The sequence below is a fragment of the Scatophagus argus genome, chromosome 17, assembly GCF_020382885.2.
Source record: "Scatophagus argus isolate fScaArg1 chromosome 17, fScaArg1.pri, whole genome shotgun sequence".
NCBI classification, from domain to species: Eukaryota; Metazoa; Chordata; class Actinopteri; family Scatophagidae; genus Scatophagus; species Scatophagus argus.
Genome location: NC_058509.1, coordinates 17,702,868 through 17,730,441, shown reverse-complemented (window position 1 = coordinate 17,730,441; position 27,574 = coordinate 17,702,868). Strand labels below are relative to the sequence as shown.

Genomic DNA, 27,574 nt, shown 5'->3' with positions numbered 1-27,574 from the left:
TTAGAAAAGGGGATCAAATCCCAGAGAAATGTGCAGAAAGTTTACATTTATCAGCAAGCACTCACAAAGTCATCATCATGTTGATTGTTTTAAAGCTACCTCAGATATATGAGCTATGCACTTCACTGCACAGGTATCATGTCATTTCAAAGCGCCCAGTGTCCCAGTTCTCATAAAGTTTGTAGAGGCCTTGTACTCTATGTTCTCTCACAATATCACTGAGCACACAGATGAGGTTAATTAAAGTGTGAGAGTTCAGTGATTATAGACCTTATAGGGTGGTAGACTGAGTCTTTTTGAGGGGCAGGGGTAAAAAAAAAAAAAAATAGGAATGACATCAGCTGGATGTGGTGGCCAGTGGTGGAATGTAACCAACTTTAACATTTACCCATGTATCTCAGAAGCAAATACTGCACTTTGAACATTTCATCTGACAGCTGTAGTTACTGGTTACATTTCAGCTTACAATTTTTCATACCATTTCTGTTTAGTGAAAACTATATATCTGCAAATAATGGTTTTGAATGTGATATTTTCTGATAAACTGTAGGATGAAGTGTTCATTTATGTGTTTAGAAAATTATCCCACTTTTTAAACTTAATAAACGCTTTAAAAACCCACTTGGATTAGCTGCGAAATGCATCATCACAAAGTTGAAAACAGGCTGTTTCTCTGAGCTCGTGAAAAATTGACTCTTTAGAAATACGTGCTTCATACAGGACAGCCTCACTGTGAAACATATGATGATCTTAAAGAAAATGATGCAATACTGCAGATAAAATTACTGAACCGTCAAAATGAACTCAACCTAAACATTTACAGCAGTGAAATGCAACATACACATTAAAGCAGCAGTAATACTAATCCTAAAACATCAGATATAATAGTAAAACACTGACATTTTACTGCACTATGAGTACTTTTAATTCTTAAAGTACATTGTGGTCATAATTCTTTCATATTTCTCAGTACTGTACATAATTGTACAATAAAGATTCTTGATTCAATACAGTTCCATTATTGGTTATAAGCATGCAGTTTATTAGGTGTTTTATTTGTAACAACTTCTACAGCTCTGTGATAAAAGCACAATAGTCCCCATTTTCTGTTTAACCATTTAGAGGATCATGAAGGCCAACTAGTTTTTAGCATGTAGAGCAGCACTTTTCTGGCACATTGGGGCACCATAGAGGGCACTTCATTGTGTATATCTACCATGGGGGCATCCGAAGGGGCCCAGAGGCTGGCCTAAAGAGGGAGGGAGGGCAGGCAGGCAGGCAGGCGAGATCTTGTGAGACCTGTGAGTGAGGAGAAAAAATCTGCCTGGAAAAGAAATAAATGGAGCTGCACATTGGTCCGTGGGCTGAAGGATGGTTTCTTGGGAAGAGGAGTAACTGTTGCTAACTTGAGGGCAGACGATATGCAGCCAGCTATCATAAAGGAGTCGATGATATCAGTCAGCAGAGGGAGCGGATCATCAGAAATAGCCTGGAGGAGGGTGGAGGGCAGGAACCAGATGCAGGAAGGTTAGAATAGGAGACAGAAAGCGGAGGGTGAAGATATTAAAAGGTAGGATCAGATATTACCAAAAATGTTATCAGATGGCTAAATTTACCACAGAAAGAACGGAGGGTGTAGTTAGCGTATCCATTCAAGAATATAAAGGAGATCATTTTTGAAAAAGTGAAAAAGAAAAAGAGTGGAACATCACCTTTCTTCAAGCATTAACAAATTCACTTGGTGGCTGCCATGATCAGCTTGTCTTCAGGCCCACATGTCCCCTGTAAATATGAATTTTAATCTCTTCAAGCTGGCTTGTCCTACCACAAGATTGGTTTATGAGATTTTTATCCACAGCACTGCTGCACGCTGATGAGAGCTGCAGATAAATGTTAATCTTGCTGTATCCTCAGTAACGATGCAAGGCTTTTAGAATACAAGTAGAGTGGTGCCACGTGTGTGCCATGTGATGGATGGCCTTGTCTCTGCTGTCATACAGGGTCTCAGGGGAGACAAGGGAGAGGCCGGCAACCCAGGATTACCGGGTTTTAGTGGACCTAAAGGCCCAGCGGTGAGTGTTAGATTTGACATGTATTGATTAAAGAATTACTTGCGGCTCATAAATACAGCCAGCTGTGGATAGAGTTAACTTTTACCTTGATTTCCAGGGTCCACCTGGTCCAGTTGGCCCTGAGGGAAAACAGGTAAGAACTTTGTAAGACCTTTGATGACTAATATGATATGAGATTTACAGACCTTTTGCTGATATCCACTGTTTTTGGTGTTTTGTAGGGAATGCCTGGCCGAGTTGGTGATCGTGGCCTCAAAGGAGATAAGGTCAGAACTGACATGTAACCAGATAGATTCATTTAGATAGTGAGAGATAATGTGCTGATAAGTGATGAGCAATGCAGTGAGTCAGAACATCAAACTATATTCTCTCCATCAAGGAGATATGTCCTCCGTGGATTCTGAGAAAAGATAAAAAAATGTGCATATTCTAATTTTTGATCGTGCCATTTCTTTTGAAATATTTTCTTTGTGGCATTTTATCACAGTGGCATTGAGACTTCAGCACGTGGAAAGATGCATGAAATTTGAAAAAAAAAAACACAAGCAAATGAAGAAAACACCTTGACTAAAAATTGTGCAAAGTGAAAACACAAGCATACAAGCATGCTTCCAAAACATAACTAAATACAGAAAAGGGCCACTGTAAATGCCTTTATTGGAGAGCCATAAAGGAGAGATGACACAAAATGCAGCTCATGGTCAGCATCATAAACCCCAAGCCACAGGGGTGTCCTAGGATGCTGACTTTTTCTTCACTATCAGAGTAATCCTGATGATTGTTGTCTGTATGGTGTGTGCAGGACCTGTTAGAAGCCAAAGCAGCAGCACTTAGATGGTTTGCACTCCAAAATCCTTTTTCTCATTTTTCTGTGGACAGTGAAGCAAAAAGAGACTTCAGGGCAAATTTACTTTACTCTGTATTCCTCCTTCTGTTGTATGCAAAAATCACGCAGTGTGTATTGTTCCACTGCTGAAAACCTTGTTCTGTTTCCACTATTCATTTCCCACTTAAAAATTAGACAGCTTAAATTAACTTTCCTGATTACTTTATTCACTGGCCAGTAATCCATCAGCTGTTTTGACAGTGCGACAATTTCTGCCATCTAATCTAGGGAGACCCAGGTGTGAAGGGAGATAAAGGACATTCAGGAGAATCAGGTATGCCTGGAAACCCTGGACCCCCAGGCAGAAAGGGCCACACAGGGATGATGGGCATGACAGGGCCACCAGGAGAAATAGGACCTCCTGGGCCACAAGGACCTGCAGGAAACCCTGGTGTCCCAGGCCAGAGAGTGAGTCCAATCCTGAAAAGCTTTTAACTTTTGGATTTTGAAACAGTCTCTGTGGCGTGTTAAATATGCACAGATGGTGGTTTATACTTTGTCATTAATAATTGAGTCAATCGTTAACATCTTTGTTGTCTCAGGGGGAGTCAGTATCACTGGAGCAGATGAGGCGGCTCATCCAGGAGGAGCTGGCAAAACAATTAGATGGTGAGGAGGCAATTTCTTTTTGGGTTTCACCTTGCCTGTAGATCTCAGTAGGATATTTGTTTCATTTGGGAAGTTGTAGGATAAATTCAATGAGATTTAAATAACTTTTCTGTCCAGCCAAAATGGCTTACCTCATGGCTCAGATGCAGCCAGCCCACGTGAAGAGTACAGTAGGCCGTCCAGGACCTCCTGGCCCTCCAGGTAAGGACGGCATTCCTGGACGATCTGGCCCCCCTGGAGAGCCCGGCATGCCTGGACAGAATGGAGCAGAAGGACCCAGGGGACCCATGGGCCCTAAAGGTAAGACTCATAGCAGTGTTATTGTATGTGTCCTTCTTTTGGTTTCTTCTCTATTTCTGCTGTATTTCCTACTGTCTTCAGTTTGAAACATGTACTTGACTTGAGACTTGCTGAGTCATTTTGGATTTCAGCTAAAAACACTACCGGTAATTTGTCCAACTTGATATCTTCAACAGAACTGGATCATCTCAGCGCTATTGAAATTTCTGTATTACCAGTGAATGGCTTGGCAGAACTTAAATTGATCTGTGTCAAACAGTAGAGAAGAGAAAGAACATTTGATTTCATTTGACGTAGTGTGCAATGCTATTTCTTGGCCAGGCACATTGATCTCCTGAAAGCCTTTCCTAAATGTGAGGTTGCCAGGCCACCAGCAGAGACTCAAAGATGTGACAGTGCTGTGCCAAGAAACAGGGATATAACCTCCCTGTGAAGCCACAATGTGCCCATTTATATGTTTTAGCACAAATTAAACATACAAAACCTTGTAAAATGTATGATATCCAAAACCTCAGTTTTCCTCTATATATAGTTCCTCACTGACTGTCCAACTGCAACCCTCTTACACATTCTTCCCTTCAAACTCATTTTCACCAAACATTCAATCTTATACTATAAAAGACTGGAGAACTATACATCAGTCAGCCACAACATTAAAACCACTGACAGATGAAGTTAATAAAATTGATCATATCTTCACAATGCAATGTTCTGCTCGGAAGTGCTGAAATGTTGAAACAATTTCAATATTCAGACAAGCTCATACTTGATCAGAACTGCTTCGATATAAACACTGTTAATGGATTTTCCTGACCCTTCCAGGTGAAAAAGGAGCACAGGGACTAAAGGGAGAGTCTGGTATTGGTGAAAGAGGAGAACCTGGACCTGTTGGCCCAATAGGTAACAGCCAGTCTCTTACTTAGTGAATACAACTTTAATATGTTGGTTTAAACCAGTTAAGAGCTCCTAATTGTTCATCTTCCCACTATAGGTCCAGCTGGTCTGCCTGGTTATGGTAAAGACGGAAGCCCAGGACAAGCTGGAGCCCAGGGAGAGCCAGGGAACCCCGGCCCCCATGGCCAGCCTGGACCTCCAGGTCCCCCTGGTCAATGTGACCCCAGCCAGTGTGCCTACTATGCCAGCCTGGCACACAGACCCCACACCAAAAATGTCAAAGGGACTTAAAAAAACAGAAGAGACGCAACAAGCTTGAAGTCCAGCTGTATTTATGAACTGTCAGTCGTGTCAGTTTGAATCAAGAACTTTTCTATTTCAAGATAACCTCAGTATGGAGGGCATGTGCTGCCGGTCAGATTTTTTGTTTTGTTTGTTTTTGGTATGAAGCTTGGGATGGATGGGGATTAAAGGGACTATTTTAGATTTAATATGGGTGAAGAGGGCAGCTAAAGAGTTTTTTTTCCTTTGCATGCTTCCTGTAAATATATAGGGAGATAACAAGGACGATACCGTTCCCTCCTCTTGAACTACCCCATTAGGAGCTAAGATTTGGGCATCTGATATTGTATTATTTCATCAGTAATTATCTCAAAAGTTCAGTTATACATTTTCTTGCAGGAGTATGTCTGCACCAAAGTCTTTTTTTTTTTTTTATCCTGCCTTAAACCATTTTGCACCAATTACCATTCACAGCCCACACTGTGCTATGTCAAGCAATAGATGTCAGTTACTGCCCACATAATTGATTTCTCGCTAGGGATCTTCTACTAGTCCACTGGTAATTACTCAGTCAAGGGAATTGTCTGTTTTATTGTCACTGATGGGAAGGGGTGAGCACAGACAGTGTGAGGCACAATCTCAAATACCAATAGTGATTTTGTGTAGGAGGGGTGTTAATGAGTTAGTGTGGAGGGTGATGAATGGCCACATTTGTGCCTCTGAGTTGGTAGCATTGTAGCATTGTTCTTATGTAACCTTCTTTCAGATAGTATCTGCACCCTGCAGTGAGCAGAAATATAAAGTAGCTGTTAATACAATTTGTGAAAGTGATCATATCTGATTTATTTATTTAGACAAAAAAACAACAAGATTTTATTCTGGTGATAAACTAGAGGCAGTAGATATTACTCATCATTTAGAGCCTTGGCATTGTTTTCTCATGCTTTGGGAGAGATTTGAAACATTTCATTCCAAAATTCAGTTTGTTTGCCTAAGAATTGCAACACAGTATGACTCCATATAATTTAAAGGTGAATATCAAATTCTGAAACGAATCGAAGTTTGCATTAAATTTTGAACATCATAGTAATAACATGACATGCGTGCATAATTCATAAATGTTAGGTAATGTCCCAAGCTCACCCACATAATGACTATTAGACCTGAGTCTGAAAAGACATTGATACAGGAAGAATAGAGAATGTTAAATATGTACTTTTATGTTTAATGAAGTAGTTCTGGTCATTCTCACTTTGAGGTATGCATAGACTTGAACAGTAAACAGCTTTCAGAAGGTGGTATAATTGCAGCCTTTGTTCACCTTTTTTGAAAAGCTGCTTGTTTCACACTGCTTTCTTTAAATGTGCCACTTCCTTTGTGTTTGGTGAGGCTTATTAAGTGCCTACACTGTGGCAGTGCCTGGGCAGCTCAGCCCTGTTCTGAAAAGACATTGCTTTTCTTATTTGTCCCCTGGACCCTTAAATTAGAGAGTTGCTTCCCTGCATCCTGATGACCAAAGCACTGTGGTAACCGTTTGAAAGATGTTTTGCCTTACGTCCCTCATGGACCAATTACACTTCTTTCCAACCTCAGATGTGCTGATTATCTAGAACCTTTTAAATAGCCTCCACAAAAGGTATCACATTTGTCTTCCTTTCGAAAATATGAAGAAGCACATCAATACACACAGGAGCAAAAGGGAAGTGGGGAAGCAATTTTTAAAACCATATAGGAACCTGCCTTGCCAGGACAGATATGCAGTTTGACCTACTGGTTGTCTTCTTGTGCCATCTTTTGCTCAGGTTACCCAATGGAATGCCACAATGGCTGTGACGCAACTTTATGTTCTTGAAGATGTTCGTGAAGTAGACTAGAAGTTTTAGTTTGACGAATATTTCTTGACTGCTCTGGAGGTAAGACAAGGCTTTGTATTTTCCAAAGATGAAATATCACATTCTTCATCTTAGTAATGAAAAGTTGAAGTCATAAACAATTGAATGCAGTTTTTGTCCCAAATTCATCCCACTTGGATTTATGCTGCTACAGCGTCTCTTGGTCTGGTTGACCTATAGCTTATGGTGGCTTTATAGTAGATGATGTTAGTGATAAGATGACTTTAACATGTCCTGCAGTTTTTAAAAACATGAAAGTCTTTCTATAGAGCCAGTGTTTGGTTTACTCTAGAAACATGGCTTTACAACATGGCGGACTCTGTGGAAGAGGACCCCTTTACTCTGTAGATATAAAGGCTTATTTTAAGATAACTAAAACACATAATTTCTTTAATGCCAGTAAATTAGACATCAAGCCGGCTACATCATCAATTAAACTTTAGATGTTACCATCCTGACATCATCAAATGGCCTATGCCATTTTGCATGTTATCACAAGGCATTTTTTGTCTGTAAGTTATGTAAAATGTAAGTTATATCATGTACATAAGTCCTTATTTTAATCAAAACCATGACCTTTCCCTAAACCTAACCAAATGATTTTGCTGCCTAAAGCCAATCAAATGTTAACCATTTGTTCATTATTGCTACCATGATGACTAAGACCTGAAACTTTGTTCTGCACGTTTCAAATTCATAACATGTGGAACTGAAAGCTTAAAATATGTAGACATAACATACAAAATATCCTAAAAGGTGTTGTGCTATTTATACACCATACCATGATATCACTTAGATGTTACAGTAGCTTTAACGCAACCAATGAGACTTTTTTTGCCTTCAGAGCAGCTCTGCCTTTGAGAAATGTCTGTATCATTAACACCACATTAGGTTCAGAGTCAGGTTTTGGCCATAAATGTGTGACTGGAATAAATGACCTGCTCCGTCAATACTGTACCATCTACTATATTTTTATTGGCTTCTTGTCAGTGATTTAATTTCAAACAAACAAACCACATCAGTATTGCCCTTTCCTGGTTTTATGTTACAATTTCCAAATTAGTATGTTACAGGGTGGGATGGTGCACAGCTTAAAAATGTTTAATGCATATAATCCAGACATCTTTCCTCATTCAAATTAGTTATTTTTTATAACTGAAAGATTTTTTTAAATTATACTGCAAAATTATTCATGATTTGAACTAATAGAAATATGTTTTACTGCAGTAACAAAAATTTATTAACCAGTTTTTCCTAGATTTCCTGATGAATTGGTGCTAAAATATTTTAAATAAGTAGCATGTTGTAAGTATTGGAAAGACACATGTACTGTACTGTATAATAAAGACAGGAACAGATTCATTTTATAATACATGCTTTGCTTTGTTTTTGAAGAGGCAAGGTTCATCTTATGTTGCTCAATTCTATTGCGTTTAAAATAAGGTCACTTTGAATTATACTCCTCTTCTGCTCTCCATTATATGAAAAACTGTTTCCATAAGCTTATTGTCACCACCAATCACCAGTCTTTTGCTGATTCAGATTTATGAATCATGTGTATCCTTTATGCACACAACTGAAACCCACTAGCTCTAAGCCATGATAAGATCTATTAAATCAAAGGGATGTCCTTGGATGGCAGCTACGCTCACTCTTGCTAAAGGTCATATTTGATCTGTGAAAGTATTTGTGCTGTGCAGACAGTGGTAGGGATGATGTTGACTCTACTTTGTAATGTGGCAGCAGTGTAACCCTGTCATGTCCACATTTTATCCATAACAACCTGAAGAGGATCATTGCTACCTTGCCTTAGAGGAGCTGTTAAATTTCAGCTTAAGTCTTTTAATTGTTCTGTGTAACCATGCAACTTGTTGTCACTTGCATATGTTTGACTTTTAATATGAATGGGACACAGCTGCAGCAGATAGATCTTCTGCTGAATTAATCTTAATTCAGTACTATTCACACACTTCCAAAACATGTCACTTTATTACACTGTTTGAAAAAGAACATTAATATGAAAAAAAATTCAGGCAAAACAAAATGTGTCATCTCAAACGAGAAAGCACGTTTCTGTCAGCTCAGGCCTGCATTTGTAGTTACATTGTACCAATGTTAATGTGAACATTTTTGTAGTTTTGTTTTGGACAAAAAGGCACAAAACATAGCTCAACTTCACCAAATTCTGTTCCTAAATGGCTCATGACTGCAGTGGAGAATCAGTTGGTCAAAATGGTACCATAAGAAGGTAAGATGTAGGCTTTACAAAACAGTAGGGGCAATGTTTTCAGGGAGTTTAAAGTACATGCAAGGCATCAGAAGGTATGTACCTTTGCTGATCTTTAAAACGTGCACAGATTTGTTATCTTGAAGGTAGGGGGGTCAGCAGTTGTAACTGCATACATTTGTAAGTGACAGCTCATGAGCCCGTGTGCCTGTCGTCAGCTGGAAGAAGTTGCATTGGCATCAGTAGCAGCTATCTTTGAACATAGATAAGCTCTCACTAAAATTACATACAAGTTAAAATGTCTATACAGTATTCTACAGTTGTGCCTTGTCTCTGTTTCCCTTTGCGTCTCTTGATGCGTGGTTCAGATGGAGACATTTGAAGACTCCCAAAGAGCACCACACCTGGACTTCAGAGAAGCCCTTAAACGTGGCCACCGCAGGATGAAATGTGGAGTGTTTCAATGAGCCGTGATGTCTCATGGATTTTTGTAGCCAGCAGACTTCTTTCCGCTGACCATATAGAGAGGTGGAAGTCTGGCTATACAGGTTGATGGATCACAAAGCCCAGGTGGCCCTGAAGGTCCCTTAGGACCAGTTGCCCCTGGGGCACCAGGACTTCCTGTCTCACCGCGTTCTCCATTTTTGCCATCCTTGCCAATGCCAGGAGCACCTGCTGCACCTGAGGTGGGCATAGGAAAGGTGAAATGTTAAAGTCAGACTGAAATTAAAATGAACTTTTCCAATTAATTTGCATGGACATATTTATCCACATGAATTTTGACATTGTGTACTTATTTAGTCAAAACTGTAATGTCCAAAAAGAAGGCTGAGTAGTTCTGTAATTTGATTGGTGCAAAGCCTGCGTGGATAGACACGCAGTAAAAATATGTGATGACTACAAAAGAGTGAAAAGACCTGCTGTTTCTGGAGGTACACAGCCAGTTAGCCTAGCTTGCAAGCCTCGTTTTACTTTTTGAATGTGAAAGTCAGCAGTGCACTGGCTAAAATAAAAGTAACAAGTGTTTAACCACCAACAGGTGGTAGTGGAGCTTTTTTCTTGTTTCATGCACACAAATTAGAATCGTGTGCAAACAGCAAAGGCAACTGCTCGAAGGCGGACATCAATGCAGCATTTAACAGTTTTATCAAGAAAGAGCATTGCAAATGATTTATGAGGATGGAAATGCATTGAGTATGTTTGTTAGACACAGTGTGTTATAATAAAAACATTCTGTGTAAACAGAAATTCCACAGGGTATCTTTAAAAGCAAATCAACTAACAAAGTCAGCCTTAAAAATTCAGTCAATGACTCTCAGGGGAAACACCACCCAGAGGCTTACAGCTTCAACAAATATCTCCTCTTTTGAAAAATGGATAGTAAGCACAATAACAGCAGTAGCATTTCATTACACTTTTTTATACAGCTGAATTCTATTCTAATAAATTCTAATTAAAAATAATGAATGTAGAGATGTGCTCTAATTATGACAAAATGCAGACTTACCTGGTGCACCTGGTGGACCTGGGCTTCCTTTGATTCCTACACCATCCTCTCCCTTGTCCCCTTTATCTCCCTTTTCCCCAGCATCACCTGCAGAACAGAAGGCACATAGAGGGCACATAAATTAATGCTAAAATGAAATGGAGAGGCACACTGTGTTCGCAGTTATGGGGCTGTAATTAGGAAACTTAATGATTCCACTCTGATTCAGCCTTGTTTAGTGAATCACTGATTATATAATATTATGCACGGGTGAATCCCTTCCATCTGCGGAGTACTCTACAAACTCTTCAAGTCTGCTGTGACAGTGTGAAGACAAAGGTTTACTGACAGAACCCACAAGCTTGCTATCAGTAAAGGCTTCATTTAATTTCTTGCCACAACATCTACCTTATTAGTTGTGAATGTTCTCCAGGAAAACAAAGAAGAAGCAAAAAGCTATCACAAGTGCTCACCTAATCTGACAGTACAGGTAAAAAACATTCAGTATCTGCAAGTCATTTAAAGCTTTTCTGAGGAAAGTGGATTTAAAAAGGCTTTCTGACCTTTCTTCCCTGGTGCACCTGGAAGTCCAAAGAAACCTAGATGGCCTTTTGGACCCATTGGTCCAGGTGCTCCTACTGCTCCTGCCACTCCAGGTGGTCCTTGGAGGCCGGGAGGTCCTGCTGGTCCAGGAATACCTGGAGCACCAATGGCTGCCGGCTTCTTCAGAAACTCTTTCATAAACTCTGCCAGTTGTTCTAGACAGAGAACAAATCAGCTTAAGACAGGAAGTTATTTTACAAGAAGTGATCTTGATTAGTTTGATCAAGGGTTAGGCATTATGAGTGAAAATATATTGGATGAGATAATGTTAAATTAAACTGAACCTTCAACAACGGCTGAGCACATCTCATGAATCTTCTCATCACTCACTTTTGGGCCCTGTGAATTAATGAATAAACAGCCATATGAAGTTACTAAAGCTTAACTGTCAATAAAGAAATTATTCTTAAGGCATCCATCTTGCAATAGCAAAATACATAAACTGAGTCATGATGGCTTAAGAGATAGTTTACCCCAAAATGAAAAATACATATTTTTCCTCTTACCTGCTGTGCTCTTTATCCATCTAGACCTGGTTACTCAAGATAACTTACAAAGTAGTTTCACGTAGGACCTATTTACCTTCCATATCACAGTGGAGAAATAAACATGCATCTACTCATCAACATGACATTACTGTTCAGTTTTTCAAATCCTTTTTTTGTTTGAGCACCATATATGGGTAAATGACAGGTATATGAAGAAAGCGGACTTCAACCGGAAACCAGTTTTATCAGCTAATATACGAACACATAACTGCTATTATGATACTTCTCTGCCGGCTACCCGCACTCGCTATTCATGCATGCATCCTGAGTTCAGGGCAAGTCATCCAAAAAGTTTTGTGAGGAAGAGAAAAGGGTGACTTTGTTATTAAAATATTCCCCAAAAAATTGTTGACATATACATACACTGCCAGCATGCCTGAAAAGGATAAAAGATTCTATACATCCCATAGTGAACAAGTCAATCAGTTTTTAGTGAATTAATTACATCATACAAACTATGTTCTCTTTAAAGGTGCTCATCTGTTCATTTTCACTTTAAGCCAAACTGTCTTGTTTTTAACTCCTGATAGCTACTGCTACTACAAAGTGCACTTCCCCCGTGGATAGTTCATACATCCTGTATTAGCAATGTTAACACTTACAGGCAGGCCCCTGGGACCTGGTGATCCAGGAAGGCCTGGCTCTCCCTCCAGTCCCCGAGGTCCCATTGGTCCAGCCAAACCCTCATGTCCAGGCTGGCCTGGTCTGCCAATTTCTCCTGTAGCTCCTCTTTGGCCTTTCTCTCCAGACTTAAGGTTGGAAAAGTAAATAATTACCACTCTATTCTAACATTAGCAAGACTACAACTGTTACTAATATATCTTTTATATGTAAGGAGATTTAATAAAACTATGCGGGGTAGTTTAATATACATCATATATAATGCAAGTCCTAGTGACTTGCATTTGCGTTAAAGTAGTGCAGTTACCGCCTTCAATGTGAAAAGGTAATAGTTTAGAGACTGAAGGATTTGTGATACCTCTCCTTTGTTTCCAGTAACACCAGGAGGGCCCTGACAACACACAAAGATGAACTTATTTCAAACCAACACACAGAAATGTTGTGGCAGACATGAATTCTAAAAACCAAACTTAACTCCTTATACCTGGTCTCCCTTGACCCCGATATCTCCTGGTAGACCTGAGTCTCCCTGTTCAGAGTGACATGGTGAGTGTGTAACTACTGAACTAGTGAAAACTCTTTCACAGATACATTTGAAACAAAGATTATAATAGTTCTTACCTGACTCCCTTTTGGCCCCACTGGTCCCATAGGCCCCTAAGACAACACATGAAAAGACATGTATCTCACTCCTCCTCATAATTTTGGATGTTTAGAAGTAACAGTAGTAAAATGGACTTTCTCTACCTGATCCCCTTTGTGCCCAGTATGACCCTTCATTCCTTTGGCACCAGTGTCACCTTTATCTCCTTTCTCACCCTGGAAATACAATACATTTCATATACACCCATTCTATACATTTTCTACATTGTACCAATGTATGACAGTGGTTGAAGTATTCAGATCCTTAACAAAAGTACCACAAGGTGGAATTACTCCACTACGAGTAGTACTACAAGTCCTGCATTCAAAGTTTCTCTTCAGTAAAAGTATGAGAGCATTACAGTAAAGTGTTCTCAAAGTACCAACCGTTAAAGTAGTCATTGTGCAGTAATATGTTCCCTGTCAATGTTTTTCTTTTATAGCTGATGTTTCTGAATTAATATTACTGATGTGTTTATACTTATGTTGCATTTTACTGCTGTTCATGTTTAAGGCTATGCTCATTCTAACTACTTTATATGCAGTTGGGTATTTAACACATTCTATAAGATTATCTTGTGTTTTTAGTGTAATCCTCCTTTGAGAACCCTTAAAGGAATATTCAATAATTCAGTTTATCAGTTTATAAATCTGTTTTTTTTTAATCTGGAGATGCATAGTGTTTACTATATATAAGGGTATGAAAAATGTAATCTAAAAGTAAATTGTGACTGAAGCTTTCAGACAAATGTGGTGGAGATAAAAAGTAAATACAAGTAAACTTTCACCAATAATATAGCTTTCTGTTATTAATGTCTCACCTGGATGCCTGGTGGACCTGCAGGTCCCACTGGTCCTTGTTTTCCCGTTTCACCCTGAAAAATTGATTATAGATACACTTAGCAGATCAACTATAGTTTACACACTTAGCATATGAAGACAGACATACCAGAAGCCTCTATGAAAATGCAATTAAACACCAAAATCAATAGAAAAGCAGAAAGGCAAACATTAACATCTACACCTAACTGAAAAGTAAACGTCAACTCACAGTTGCTCCTTTATCTCCTGGTTTCCCATCTTCTCCTGGTTTTCCAGGCTCACCCTATATGAAAACAAATAAGCATGGATGGAATATGACTTACATTAGACTAACAGATAAACAGATGAATATATTTTGTGTTTGATATTAGGCATGATGGGATGCTCACCGTCTTTCCAGGAAGCCCAACTGGCCCGCTGTCTCCAGCAGCACCAGTATCACCCTAAATCCACAGCAGGAATCAAGGATTCAAAGTAGTTTTATTTTAAGATCAGTCTACTTGTGATGAGTCAGTTTTGTTGTATTTTTATAGTGCAGCAACATAATATTGCATGTAGATTGTGGACATGTGTCATTAAATGTGAGATACTTCCAATTACCTTTGCACCAGGGGGTCCAGCTACTCCCTGCTTTCCCGGCAGCCCCTAGGAACAATGACACATCACATAGGAATCCTTACATAATTTCTACAATATTGACAGGAAAAAGGTCAGTATGGTTGCATCAAAAATGAATATGGTACAAATACTTAAGACCAAAGACAAAGGGTGTATAGCCTCTCTGAGGCAGTGCATATATATAATCAAGAGTAAATAACAATTTACATCAAAATTCAAGATTTAGACTTTCAAATTTTTTCTGAAAGCTCCAACATATCCAACTTAGTGCTTACCATTAATGAAATGCCTGAAAACAAAACTAAAATGGATGCCTCACATCAACCACAGGCTGATGTTTAATGTAATTAAAATCCGATCTAATGGTGGTATTATATTATTGATCATCACACAACCAAATCTGTAATCATACAACTGTCTTGATGACACAGATGTTAGCTAGTCATTATCCTGTCAATATTTCCTATGTCTACCATTGATGGTATGATGTGAATATGACATTAGGTACAGTGATGCTTTGAGCTAAATGCTAAGAGCCTGCTAACATATTAATTTTAATGAGGTGTTATGTTGATCAAGTTCACCATCTGAGAAATTTTTCACTAAAAGCCTGATTAGAATTAACTGTCCGTATATAAATGAACGATAATTCTTTAGCTTGTTGTTGAGATAGTTGGTCGATGAGCTAACAGACACACACTGCCACAACTTAAGCTATGCTGCTAGGATGGCTAAAAGGGTATTATACAATTGTTCTCTTGCTTATTATGTTTGATGGTAAATGTCCAATGGCAACAAACATGTACCACATAGATGTAAATAATGACCTAACATTGTATTACCTTACAATGATTTGCAAATTACTTACAAAAAAAAGTATTAAAGTATTCTATAAGCCTACAAAATCCCAGTGCAGGAAATAAATTATTTCAGGAAACTGTAATGTAAGGTAGAAAAGATACTGCTCTTGTTCTGTTGTGCTGTTAGTAGCAGCAGTTTGACCATTCACGTCATATCTCTAGCCTCTCATCTCACACACTTACAGGCAAAGGTCAATGTGCTCTTGGCATTAGATTTTCCTTCCTGCTGGTTGTTTGACTTTAATGTTTTATATATCTGACCTGCTTTGTGGCTTCAGAGAGCTTTGGCCTCCATTATTTTTTCTTGCTTTGAGTCACTTTGCAATACACATATATAGTCAAAGTCAAACTTAGCAATATCACATAGAAAAACAATGAATTAAAATGAAGATGAACTTACTGGAATACCCACAATCCCTCTGACACCAACAGATCCAGGAGTACCAGGCTCTCCCTGTTGAGAAGGGATTAGCGCATACAAGCTTAATAATGGAGCTATTTGATAGTTAGATACTTATTTTCACTTTCACTGCATTTTCTATTCATCAATGTGACACACACACACAAAAAAAATCATAGAAGAAATAACAAACCACTTCAATTCAGTACACACAAATTTTGCTGATACAACACCATTCAGTATGACCACAAGCTCATAGTAGATAATGTTAGCATCTTATGTTAAACATTAGGCTGAAATGAAGTGAGTTTTATGACATTAACATTGTATCACAGCCTTTATCACATTCTGAACAATTCCTGGGGAATACTCAGGCTGTGAATGTTTTTGGTGAAAATACATGAACATATTAAATACTGGATCACAAAAATATTTGCTGCCCAAAATCAGAATTTACCTTGGCTCCATCAGTTCCTGGAAGCCCATCCAAGCCATCTGTACCAGGCTCTCCCTGTAGGCCACACCGCAAAGTTATTACTCTGTCATACTCGAAACAGAATTATGCTAAAGAATGAACGAGCCAAAGGAAAGTTCATGCTTACAGTGTCTCCTTTTTCCCCTGCAGGACCCCGCTCTCCTTGAGGTCCGACAGCTCCCTAATCAAAATCAATATTTTTAACCCAAACATTCTTTGAGATAATATTCTGCAATATAATTCAGAATCAAAGCTGAAGTTTGTGGAACTCACTTCATCGCCCTTAGGTCCTTCCAAACCCGGACGTCCACGGATTCCCTCCACACCCTGAGAGAAGAGATTCAGACAGTTTTCAATTACATCCTGCCATATTGCTCTAGAGCAAATGCCAAAACGCCAAAGAGCCGAGGATATGGAAGTGAACAAACTCAGACTGCTTACAGGGGCTCCAGGTGGGCCAGTAGGTCCTGGGACGCCATTGAAACCAGGGGAACCCTGTGAACAGAGGTGTTTTTATCTGCAAATGTAATGCTACAAATATTTATCTCAAGTAAACATTATTTTCATATCTTAAAAACTGTGGTTTCACTTACTCTGTCTCCCTTTTCTCCCAGAGATCCAGGGAATCCAATGGGCCCTCTTTGACCCTAAAATGACAAAAGAGTGTGACTTCCTCTCATAGAGACACATGCAGGCCTGTGATGAGACACTGAGTCTGTGTAATTAGCATCCTTACATCATCTCCCATGCGACCTGGTGGCCCCTGAGGACCTGGTTCTCCAGCTTCGCCCTTCGGAAAAAAACAAACAGGAACAAATTAATTCAATTCCAAGAACAGACATAATCACATTAAGGCTGCAATGAAATCATTTACATGCAAGTTGGGATATTAGGAAATATCTCAAATACCTTCTCCCCAGGTGTTCCATCTTTTCCAGGCTCACCAGGCAAACCTTTGTGTCCCTGAAGGCAACAATCAATTGCTTTATTATTAGATTATATGTTATTATCATCAGAGCTTATTATTCCTGTATATTAATTTTGAATTGAAATGTCTAAATGTATCCCAGAGTTTCCCCTCTTGTTTAAATGGATCTTTTTTCCTGTCTTCTGAGCTGCTGTTGTTTACCATTCTTCTTATATAACTAGACTAATACAGCCACTGTGGTGCCTCTGTGAGGCTGTACTTAGGGACAACGATGTTTTCAACTAAATGCTAATGTCCTGATGTTAACATGGCTGTTTGGTGTTTATCTCTAATTTTTTCATTCATTTTACAGCCATTAGATCACGAACTAAAGTACTGGGTAATATGAGATTTTGACCTGATGTGCTCAATGACATCAGTTAAAAAATTACTAGAATTATAATAATTCACCCTGTGGGAATATCTGTGCAAGGTTTATTTATGTATTTATTTTTTTGCAATCCATCTGTCTCCAGAGTGATGGACTAGCTGACCAACAATCTCATCTCTGTAGTAGCATACCTAAAAGTCAATTTGCAGCGAATAGCTAATTTGCTTCATACAAGCAATCACTGTAGTATAAAAGTATATTGGCATTATTTTATATACAACCTCCTCTTTCTCATCATCTGTGCACTACGCACAATGTAGTAATTTTTCATTTGTTGGATGCTGTCATGTTTTGTTTTACACATATATATATATATATATATATATATATATATATGTTGATTAAGTCACCATTAACAAAGTGGCAACATGAGAGGAGTGACAGTAGAACATATTTGGTAAATTAATATTTATGAAAAAAAGTCAAGTATTCATTTATAATGTAACTGTTACACAAATATGACTAATCCAAGCTAAATCTTAAGTATAATGTAGTCCAAACAATATTTGATTTTGTATTGACATTGACATCCCTCACCTTCATCCCCGGGAGCCCAGCCAATCCCTGTGGTCCAGCGGGACAGGCAGCAGGACACTACAAATATGCACCACCAGACAGATGGGAATGAAATGAGAGAGGGGACAGAGAAAACAGACAGTCAAATACCCAGTGAGTGCGGCTGCTGTGGAGCCTCTTAACTTCAATGACTCCACTGATCAAAAATTCACTATCCCCACTCCAATCACCATGCACCCAGGAAACATTTGGCAGTGTGTAAGACAGTAAAACACTCACAGCTTCCCCACTTCCCTCACTGCTGGCACCAGGCGGTCCCTAAAACACAGCAGAGTGACATCTAAAACAGCCGCAGGCGTTTAGATGTCCACATAAATCCACCATAGCAGAAACTCCCAGAGAGCGCAGCATGCAAGCATCATCATACGCTCATAATGTCACATGAAAATCTGAACTCCAGAAGAAATGTATCAAGTGTACAAAAAGAGATGACAAATTAGTATGACGGCTATTGGGGTTATATCCAGAGCAGACAGTCAATATTCAGCCTGTGATTGATGCTGAGCTTTAATTTAAAGTCATGCAGATACTGATTATGTATTTTTTTTCAATTATGGCATCATGTAATCAGTTATATACTGTAGCACTTTTGGATTTCACCAGGCCTCTGGACAACAGGAAGACTAGTGACCACTTTGTGAAAGCTAGGAATTTAGCACGCCATTGCTTACACTCTCTTTCAAATTCCTTTTCATGATAATAAATATCTGATTACACTGTACTGATCACTTTTGGAATAAAAAACATTTGATGCAAGCACAGTAATATCAGGCAATATTGACAACCAGCTGTAATCCTAACTATTAGTATCTTCATAAAGGCTCAAAAGTATGGAAACAGGAAAAAACAAATTTAATAAAAGAAATACAACACACAATGTGATATATGTATTGTACAAAATGTATGAAAAAATAATGACAGATTAGTAAATGTCAACAGAACATGGGTTTGTCCTTGTTCTTACCACAGGCCCTGGTGGACCAGGAGGGCCAGGAGGCCCTGCAATTCCGGGTGTCCCTCTCGGTCCAGGTGCACCCTGCAATAAAAGACATATTATCAATATATTTGATATCAAACAAGTAAAAGCAAATATTAGATGAATATTTGATTGACCTAGAAAAAAACATCAGGTTTATTATCCTTTAAAAGTCATATATAGAGGTTATTTGAAAAATATTTTTTTTAAAAATTGATGCCAGTCTCTTAATTTGTCACTATGTTTAATACTATTTTCATGGGTGGAAGAAGCACTGAGGTCCATCGACGTGAAAATACCCCATTATAAGTAAGCACTAGCATAGAAGTATCAATAAAATTTACCTAACACATCAAAAGTAGTCTTTTATATGCTATTACAAGATTGTTACTGATGCAACAATGTATATGAACCATTTTACTAGAAGTACAATATTTGATCAGATGTACTTAATTATTTTCCCCCACTGACTGTTTTCTTATTGGTGCATGTTCAAATTAAAAACTTTAAATGCATTAGGTCACCTAACAATTAAAATCTTAACGTTTTAAAGTCTGACCTCAGGCCCGATATTTCCTTCATCTCCTGGGATTCCTGGTTTCCCTGGTGGTCCCTGTTAGTCACAGATACAGTGGTTAATACAGCAGCACATTCATTAGTGAGCCTTATATCATCATTTCAGCAACATTTCAGAATAAAATGCAGTAAACACATACAGCGGGTCCTTCACTTGCTGGGCCCTGTGAAACAAATGACACATCCGATTTAGATTAACTAAATAGGTGGGAATTTCTTTACTTACAGTGCTAATTTCAATTTATGTTGCTTTAAAGAGAGATTTTTCTACTTACAGGTGGGCCTGGAGGTCCAGGAAAGCCAGGAAGTCCCTGCAGACAGGATGTAGGATCAGTAATATTGTCATAATTCTTATAATTAAATGATTTCAAAGTGATCTAAATGGTTACTTACTCTCTCCCCTACAGGCCCTCTGGGGCCCATTGGGCCAGGAGAACCCTGCAGACAACAATATCACACAATCACACACAGACAGTACTGGCAGGTATTATAAAGACAGTGTGTCAGTGGATGAAGTGATGTTTCCTACTGCAGCGCCTGGAAGACCGGGCAGGCCTCTCTGTCCAGGAAGACCAATCTCCCCCTGCTCTCCTTTGCTGCCCTAGGAAACACACACAACAGGAATAAAACAGCCTTATCTTCCTCCTGCATCTCTCTGCACTGTTGCTAAGATACACAGTGGCAATGAAAGTCAACAATTAATCAATGAAAGGTGGGCTGCTCTTGTTCCTTGGAGCACAGACAACCTAAGCTTGTGTATGGTTAAGCTAAGATAATAAATGGGTTGGACATGAAAAGAGCAACGATAAATGACGGAGGCACAAGTAAACATGCTGCCTCTCTTAACCTTCAGGCTCAATCAGTAACAACTGTTAATAAGCATCAGATGTGCTATGCATCAGCGCTAATACCTGCAGTGGTGTTATTTGTGTTACCAGATTTCCTCAAATAACGACTGGCACTCAATTAAAAGCCGGGTGGGGATAATGGCTGGGGGATGGTCAACACAAACAAATGAAGGGAGAGAAAGCTATGGGGCACTTTGACCTGAGTAGAGTTAGGTAGCATTACAGGAGAATGAGTAGAATAAAGTCCAGCTGGCTGGAAGCGGGAAGAGCAAAGTTAGCTTGGAGCTAGAGACAGGACTTTCAGAGTATAAAGTACTTATACATATTTTATGGCTAACAAATTGCTACAAATATTTTGACAGTGCATCACGTGATGTCGCACTACCATGGCCCAGAAAGACTCAGGGTTACTGTAACCAGGCAAGACCGATAGCTCTAAAATAGTTTTGGATAAGGATATGATTGGAAAGTCTTTGAGTGTTTGAACAAATACAACCTCATCATCACCATCATTTATTAAGGTTGGCTGCAATAATTTCAATACACAGAAAACATTCTCTGTTTTGAGCTTGCCAATTTGTTTTTAAATTCTGTGAACACTCGAGCACGTAGGTAAAGTGAACGGCTTGCCTGACATATCTCACGGCGAGCAAACGGTACACAAAAAGAGTGAGAATAAATCAGTAGGCTCAGTGTTTTGTCAGTATGCTCATCAATTTCATACTTACAGGAGCACCTGGACTGCCAGTTGAACCTGGAAGACCCTGGAGAAATAAAGCAAAGACACAAAGCAATGAATAGTTGCTGTGTGTTTATAGAAATGAACAAAGAACGGCTGTTATTGAGGATGAAATACTTACATCTCTTCCATCTCGGCCATTTTCTCCTGGGGGACCTCTGGGACCCTCTGGACCAGTGGGTCCAGGGGGGCCTTGGACTGATTTGTCAGGCTGAGAATGGATACAACCAGTCAGCAAATGGCAGTGAAATGACTATATATAAAGCATAACTATAGCTTTTAAAGAAAGTAAAATATGAGACCTATACTCACCAAATCATTTATTCAAAACCGTTATGTTTCATTTTTCTACATTTTATGAGAAGTTATTTGACAGGTTGTTCCTTTCAAACCATCAAACAGAAAACTGGACAAACACTTGGACTAAAAGGTCAAATTAATGAAATGCTACTGATTAGCTTATTACATTAGTAATAAGTAACCGTGTCTTTTTACAACCTGCAACATGCTTCCAACTTGGGACATTTCAGGTATAATTCTATTTATCTCTGTGACAGCAATTTACAGTCTTTGACATGTGAATTGGTTTAAGAAAGTACGAATGGCCTAATGGACAAAAACAAAAAAACAAAAAACAAATAAAACCACTACCATAAATTAGATTTAGAACAAAGCAATGAGGCAATTAGGCAATCAAAGCACTGAAGTAGATTATTGGCTTAATATCACAAAGCAAAAAGGAAGAAGATAAATAAATACCTCAGCATTGGCATACATCTGAAGAAGCAAGAGAAATCAGATAATGGGAGAGTTAGTGAAAGTAGTAACACCACCCTCACCAAGTGTCAGCAGAAGCGCACCTGTTCGTAATCATGGTGGTGAGTATATCATGCTGCCATTTGAATATACAGCCCATAGTACCAACACTCCCCATGTACAGAACCACCTCACAGCTGGATGCAGAAATGTTAGCCTGAAATCTAATAGAGAGCACCAGGCCAGGAAGTATTTCTGTCTATAGTGCATAGGAATATTTACATTTTGATAGCATTTGGATTTTTCACTTTCACTCAAGACCCCCAACTGAATAAAATAAGAGACAGCAGAGACACATAGGCTCTACCAGTATATTTTTAAGACAGAAAAAACATTGTTTAACATAAAATTATGTAAAAACAATTGTGCTAAAGCCGCACTGAAAGATAATATTTAGTCAAAAATATGAGTTCATCTGATGGCAAGATGGTTGTATGAATGCTGAATTGGTAGTGTGTAACTGAAAAACACTACACTTGGTTGGAAAATAGCACTATATCAAGTCAATTTGGGTGTCATTACTTTCCTTTGGCTGCCATATCTGTTTTTCAGCCTGTTCCACACTACTAAGTGTAAGTTTCAGGACTTCAATCATAAAGTCCAAAAACCTTATCCTACATACATGTTCCCTTCCCTGGGACTTGATCTTATCCTAATCTTGTGTGTGGCACATGTTAAATTTTGTGCTGAATTGAAATTAGACTAAATTAGACCACAAAAATCTGGGATTATGCACACTATGCAGGTTGGGTTTCTGATCTCACACTTTGAGATGAAATTTCCTCCTTGTTATTAAAGTTTGCCAGTTAGCTAACAAGCATTTGGGTTTTGGCTCCATGCATTGAGGTTTAACACTGCCAATGAGATCACGTCTGCCTGGTCCTTAGCAGTTCTGCCTCCAAGAAATGTTTGTGGAAATACAACACTAATCTGCTGTTTGATAATAAAAAAAATAAATACATTTTCTGCACGAAGCAACCTCTGGATGTACCAGAGGAAATTGCTTCGCAGAGAATTTTTACACTTCTGCAACTTTATCTCAGCATTTCTGCTCTGTTTTCCTTTTTTCTTTCAGCCCCATCATCCTGAATAAAACCACAAACCACAGCAGATGCTGAGCAGATCCGAGTCCTTGTAACTGTACCTCAGTGGCAGGAAGCTCATTGCAGCTCTCTCTCTGGGCTCTCTTTGGGTCACAGTGAATCAACATCCACTGGAGTTCGAACTGAAAAGAGATGTTAATGTTACTACAAATATAGTCCTAGGCTTTAATTTCCAGATGTGGCATTGCAATGCCTTGTCATTGCACACTTATTTCTTTGTAGTTTTGAATCAGTCAATTTTCTCTGGGCGGTTAAGCTTGATTTTGCATCAATGCTATTTTCTGCAGGGATTAAGTTTTCCTTTTTTCCACTGGAACCCTGCTGAGTAGCTTTGCTGTCACAGCAGCACTTTAGAATTAAAGCCAAGCTCAGCACACACACAAACTCAAGTGTGTTTGTTTGCAAAAAAAAGCACCATTTCACTGATGCAGCTTGTAAGCACAGTCAATGAACATGTTTAAATGCAGCAGGAAATTCATCATCCTCGCTTACCACTACGGAAGCATCGGGATCGGCATCCAGTCTACCAATGAGAGTGTCTCCCTCTGTGTTGATAGGGCCTTTCCCCTTGATGGGTTTCTTATCCACAGGCTGGCAATCCACGTACAGAGTGACCTGGTCACGCTCCACGCCAATCATCACCTTGTGCCACTTGGTGTTGAAGAGCACAGAAAGGCCAGGGAAGGTGACTGTCTGCAGGTTACCATCGGCGCCCATCAGGAAGTACTCCAGAGCCTGCTGGTCGCCATTCAGCCTCAGCCCGGCTTGTTTGCTTCCGTCTTCGTCCACTATTTGCCAGACATTCCACACCTTGTTCACTGTGTTCTTGATCATGCGAAAGGTAGCCATGAAGGAGTATTCGTCAGGAAAACCACGGGGGAAGTTCAGCCTGAGATGGACATTAAAAGAACAGTTCAACCATAAAAGAAAATGTGTCTATTATCTACTCATCCCCATATAGATGGAAGGTTGGGTGAGGCTGCTTAATCCACGAAGCATTTACTGCAGTTCAGGGGTTTGTTCAAGTTGTACTGGAATATGCTTTTAATATGCGTTAATTCATGATACTAACATAAACATCACTCAATAAATCATCAAATTTCTCAAGAGAGAAAAAAACATTAATTTAAGTCCTATTTTTCAAAGAAACAAATGAAAGAGGCTTCTTCTGTGCATAAATTGCTGCCTCAGTTACAACATGCAGTACTGTTTAGCAGCCACAGTCTGGCGCTTTCTGAGTTTTTAACAAGCCAAATTCTCAGTAGGTGGGGCTTAATAGATGGGCGCTGTAGCCGAACTTTTACCATCTTGTAAACGATCAAGGTGAGGCAATAAAAAAAGTGTTTCCTGTAAGCCAGTAAAACAAATGAAGACCACGCTCTAGCTTTGCCTGAGGTGAAAAAGTCTGAAGTATGTGCTGCTTTTGCCCTGCAGAATAAAAGGAGGGAGTGCGGCTTTAAGTTTGCTGGCAGGGACAAACTTCAAAGCACAGTCTGTGCCACTGGACCTGCGAAGGAAATCAACATGTATTTACATTCAGTGTGACAGGCCCGAGTGGTGTAGATGCAGGGTGCCAGCGAGTTACATAACAGCTCCTAAGGAAAGCTGGCCTGCAGGAGCAGATTAACCAAAACAGACTGGAACGGGCTCACAAGGAAACACCAGGAGGCATATTTGGTTATGTAAAGTGGTACAGCCATTAACGTGCACACTCTGCTTTCTGAAATTCTGTCTGAATAGCATGCCTTTCACTTGTGTTAGATAAAGTGATGATACTGCAGTTGCTTAGGAGGGCTGTATTACTGAGCAAGCAATGTGTGAGGCTGCCCCAGGACTTCAGCTTTACTATATGTGTCATCTGGTTTGCGGTAATTTGATTCAATGAAAATGTAGGAGAACACCACCAACTTTACACAGGAAATTCAGTTGACTCATCTGCTGAGTTTGTCTCTAGGGGGAGCTGTCCAAAGTTTGGAAAAACAGCTGTGATGATGTTGTCATTCAACACAGGTGTTTAGCTGACAGCCGGTCTTACAAACTGCACGTGTGGGATTTGAAATGTATTCACAAAGCAGTGAGGCTCTAATGAAAGATTCCACTGAGATGCATTATGGGAGGTGCAGGATCAAGCGTTTTAAAAGCTTAACTTATACTACTGACCACAAGTCAGCCTCTACTGCTGATGCCATTCTTCATAAAAGTGCAACAAACAAACAAACAGCTGCGGCACATAAGGGCCCTTAAGTTAGCAATCTTCAGGGATGCAATACTAAGGCTACAGCATACAATGGTTTTCACTATCAATTAATATGTATATATGTAAAAATGAATTGATTCATTGTTTAGTCGTTAATAACAAGTCAAGAAATATTCCCATGGAATTTAAAAGATGTATGCATTTTTCAGGTGGGAACAAAAGGTTGTGATTAGTTGTGTTATAGGAAAGGCAGGATTCTCTGTTTTTAATGCTTCAGTCATTCTCTGGATACAAAGTCTCTGCCTTCTTAAAAAAATGTGATACTTGCAAGTCACTTGACTTTGTGAATCGATATACTAAAATCCTGAATTTCCTGTTGAGTTGAATAACCTTTAAAAAAAGGAATAAACGATTATCAGAATTGTCAGTTTTCTGTTTAACTGTTGCCTCAAAACAACACTTTTGCCAGATGAGTGGGATGTCTCTACAGAGTCTTTGTATTAAGCCAGCACTGTTTATTATCAGTCTAAACCTTTAAAGAAGTATTACAACAAAAGATAAACCATAAACAAAACAGGTATGGTGAATAGATCTACTGTAGGTCCAATAGCATCAAGTATGGTCCAAAATGTGCTCTTCTGATCTCACAGTCACTCACAAACACGCACGAAATGCCTCCACTCTGCCTTTGAGTCTAAGAAATGCCAAATAGGTTCAGACATGTTTTTCTTTACCAATTATATGCTGCTTGCCATGCAGTAACATCTGTGCTGGACCTGTAATAATGCAACACCTGCATCAGGAGACCACTACTGCCTCTCAACATTTGTGCGTGTTTTTATCTGCTTTCTTCTACACCCTCTTTACTGTACCTACATGGTTGGAATTTGGAAGTTGGCCTCCCTGTCGAGGCGGTAGGCCACCTGGAGGGGAGTGGAGCCGTCCACTTTCCTCACACCTTTCAGAGGGATCACATCCAGCTGGAACTGCGTTATCAGATCAAAACCTACACAGGATAATGCATGATGTAAATAATGATGATGACATGATGTAACAATGATCATTATCATGTGTAGTGTGTAGCAGGAGTGATAATTTTACAATAGAGCAGAGGTGTCAAACTCAGTTGCACAAAACTCAAAGCACCCTTTAGATCACGGGCCGATCTGAAGTGAACAGAAACACTTCGAACACATTTCTAAACATACAGAATAAGAACAGACAGGAATATCATTCCAAAATAAATAAAATAAATTAATATATATATATGTATATATGCATGTATGTATACATATATATATATGTATGTATATATAATAAAATCTCCTGTCAAAACAAGTTAGAAATACTAACATGCTGCAAAAAAAAAACCTTGAAAAAAAGGGCTTTTCTCACAAGAACGTTTATAATAAACTGAAAAGACTTGCAAGACATTATTGCTTGAGTTAATGGCATGGTCTCACAGAGGACTTCTTATGGCTCAATTAAAGTAGTTGGAATATAGTTTCATATATTGCCAGTGAACTACAATATTTATTATCAGCATCAGACATAGTTTTATTAACTTTCTTTGTAAAGTGCAGGTCTGGTGTTTGTCACCATATGAGCAAGTAGCAGGTGAGGAGATTTTCCTGTGCCTGACATATCATAAGGATAAACAGAAATATGCAGAGGAAGATTAGCAGCCATTCATTTTATTTTCAGAAAAACACCACCAACACCAGTGTGAAAATGCCGTGAACACACCAACATGTGTCGGGTGATTGTGCTGAAAGTGATGTTTGGTCGTCTCACGGCTGCTAGCCAGGCCATTCGGCGTCTCCTCGTTAGCTCACAGATCCGAGGTCCTTGGGTTAAAAACTGAGCCGATCGTTTGTTTTACCGAAGCGATCACGTGAACGATTGTGTCAGTTAACGACACGGCACGTTAGCACCATGTTTTAACTTGTTGAAACAAAACAACTGAACACATGAATAGCGTCAGGTATGCAGCCGGCGTAAACACACTTTTCAGTTGCCCGAAAAGCCCACAATGCATTGCGGTTTCCCCACTCCGTTACATCACCCTTTCGAGCGCGGCCGGTACAGATGAGCGTGTCGTGACCGCTTTCCGACAGGAGGGAGCAGTGCGCTAATTGCGCAAGTAGA

At 39.3% G+C, this 27,574-nt stretch overlaps 2 protein-coding genes across 7 annotated transcripts in view; one reads left to right on the top strand and one right to left on the bottom strand.

Moving 5' to 3' along the window:
• The window catches only part of col22a1 (collagen, type XXII, alpha 1), a 55,101-nt gene extending 46,796 nt beyond the window's left edge, over positions 1-8,305 (top strand). For all 5 annotated transcript variants that reach the window (XM_046417684.1, XM_046417683.1, XM_046417688.1 and 2 more), the window contains 8 exons: positions 2,001-2,072; positions 2,170-2,205; positions 2,294-2,338; positions 3,187-3,366; positions 3,501-3,567; positions 3,685-3,867; positions 4,690-4,767; positions 4,859-8,305. In XM_046417684.1, coding sequence (XP_046273640.1) covers positions 2,001-2,072; positions 2,170-2,205; positions 2,294-2,338; positions 3,187-3,366; positions 3,501-3,567; positions 3,685-3,867; positions 4,690-4,767; positions 4,859-5,052 — 855 coding nt within the window. In that variant the 3' untranslated portion in view covers positions 5,053-8,305. The remainder of the gene's footprint in view (positions 1-2,000; positions 2,073-2,169; positions 2,206-2,293; positions 2,339-3,186; positions 3,367-3,500; positions 3,568-3,684; positions 3,868-4,689; positions 4,768-4,858) is intronic.
• Positions 8,306-9,189: 884 nt separating this feature from the next.
• On the bottom strand, positions 9,190-27,574 carry LOC124074601 (collagen alpha-3(IX) chain-like). 2 transcript variants are annotated; one of them, XM_046417689.1, is made up of 36 exons: positions 27,434-27,571; positions 26,303-26,432; positions 23,722-24,118; positions 23,271-23,351; positions 22,070-22,087; positions 21,432-21,521; positions 21,300-21,335; positions 20,253-20,324; positions 20,117-20,161; positions 19,999-20,034; positions 19,864-19,887; positions 19,707-19,760; positions 19,136-19,207; positions 18,391-18,429; positions 18,133-18,189; positions 17,147-17,200; positions 16,974-17,027; positions 16,831-16,884; positions 16,679-16,732; positions 16,511-16,564; positions 16,365-16,418; positions 16,220-16,273; positions 15,763-15,816; positions 14,485-14,529; positions 14,274-14,327; positions 14,114-14,167; positions 13,884-13,937; positions 13,168-13,239; positions 13,042-13,077; positions 12,905-12,949; positions 12,779-12,811; positions 12,402-12,548; positions 11,536-11,590; positions 11,212-11,406; positions 10,670-10,756; positions 9,190-9,843 (listed from the first exon to the last, which is right to left on the bottom strand). In XM_046417689.1, the coding sequence occupies exons 1-36, from the start codon at positions 27,462-27,464 to the stop codon at positions 9,641-9,643; spliced, it is 2,694 nt and encodes an 897-aa protein (XP_046273645.1). In that variant the 5' UTR covers positions 27,465-27,571; the 3' UTR covers positions 9,190-9,640. The 2 variants fall into 2 exon arrangements, 1 of the variants encoding a protein (XP_046273645.1); XR_006845878.1 differs by lacking the exons at positions 9,190-9,843; positions 10,670-10,756 and adding an exon at positions 11,758-11,833 and having other exon boundaries at positions 11,330-11,406; positions 27,434-27,574.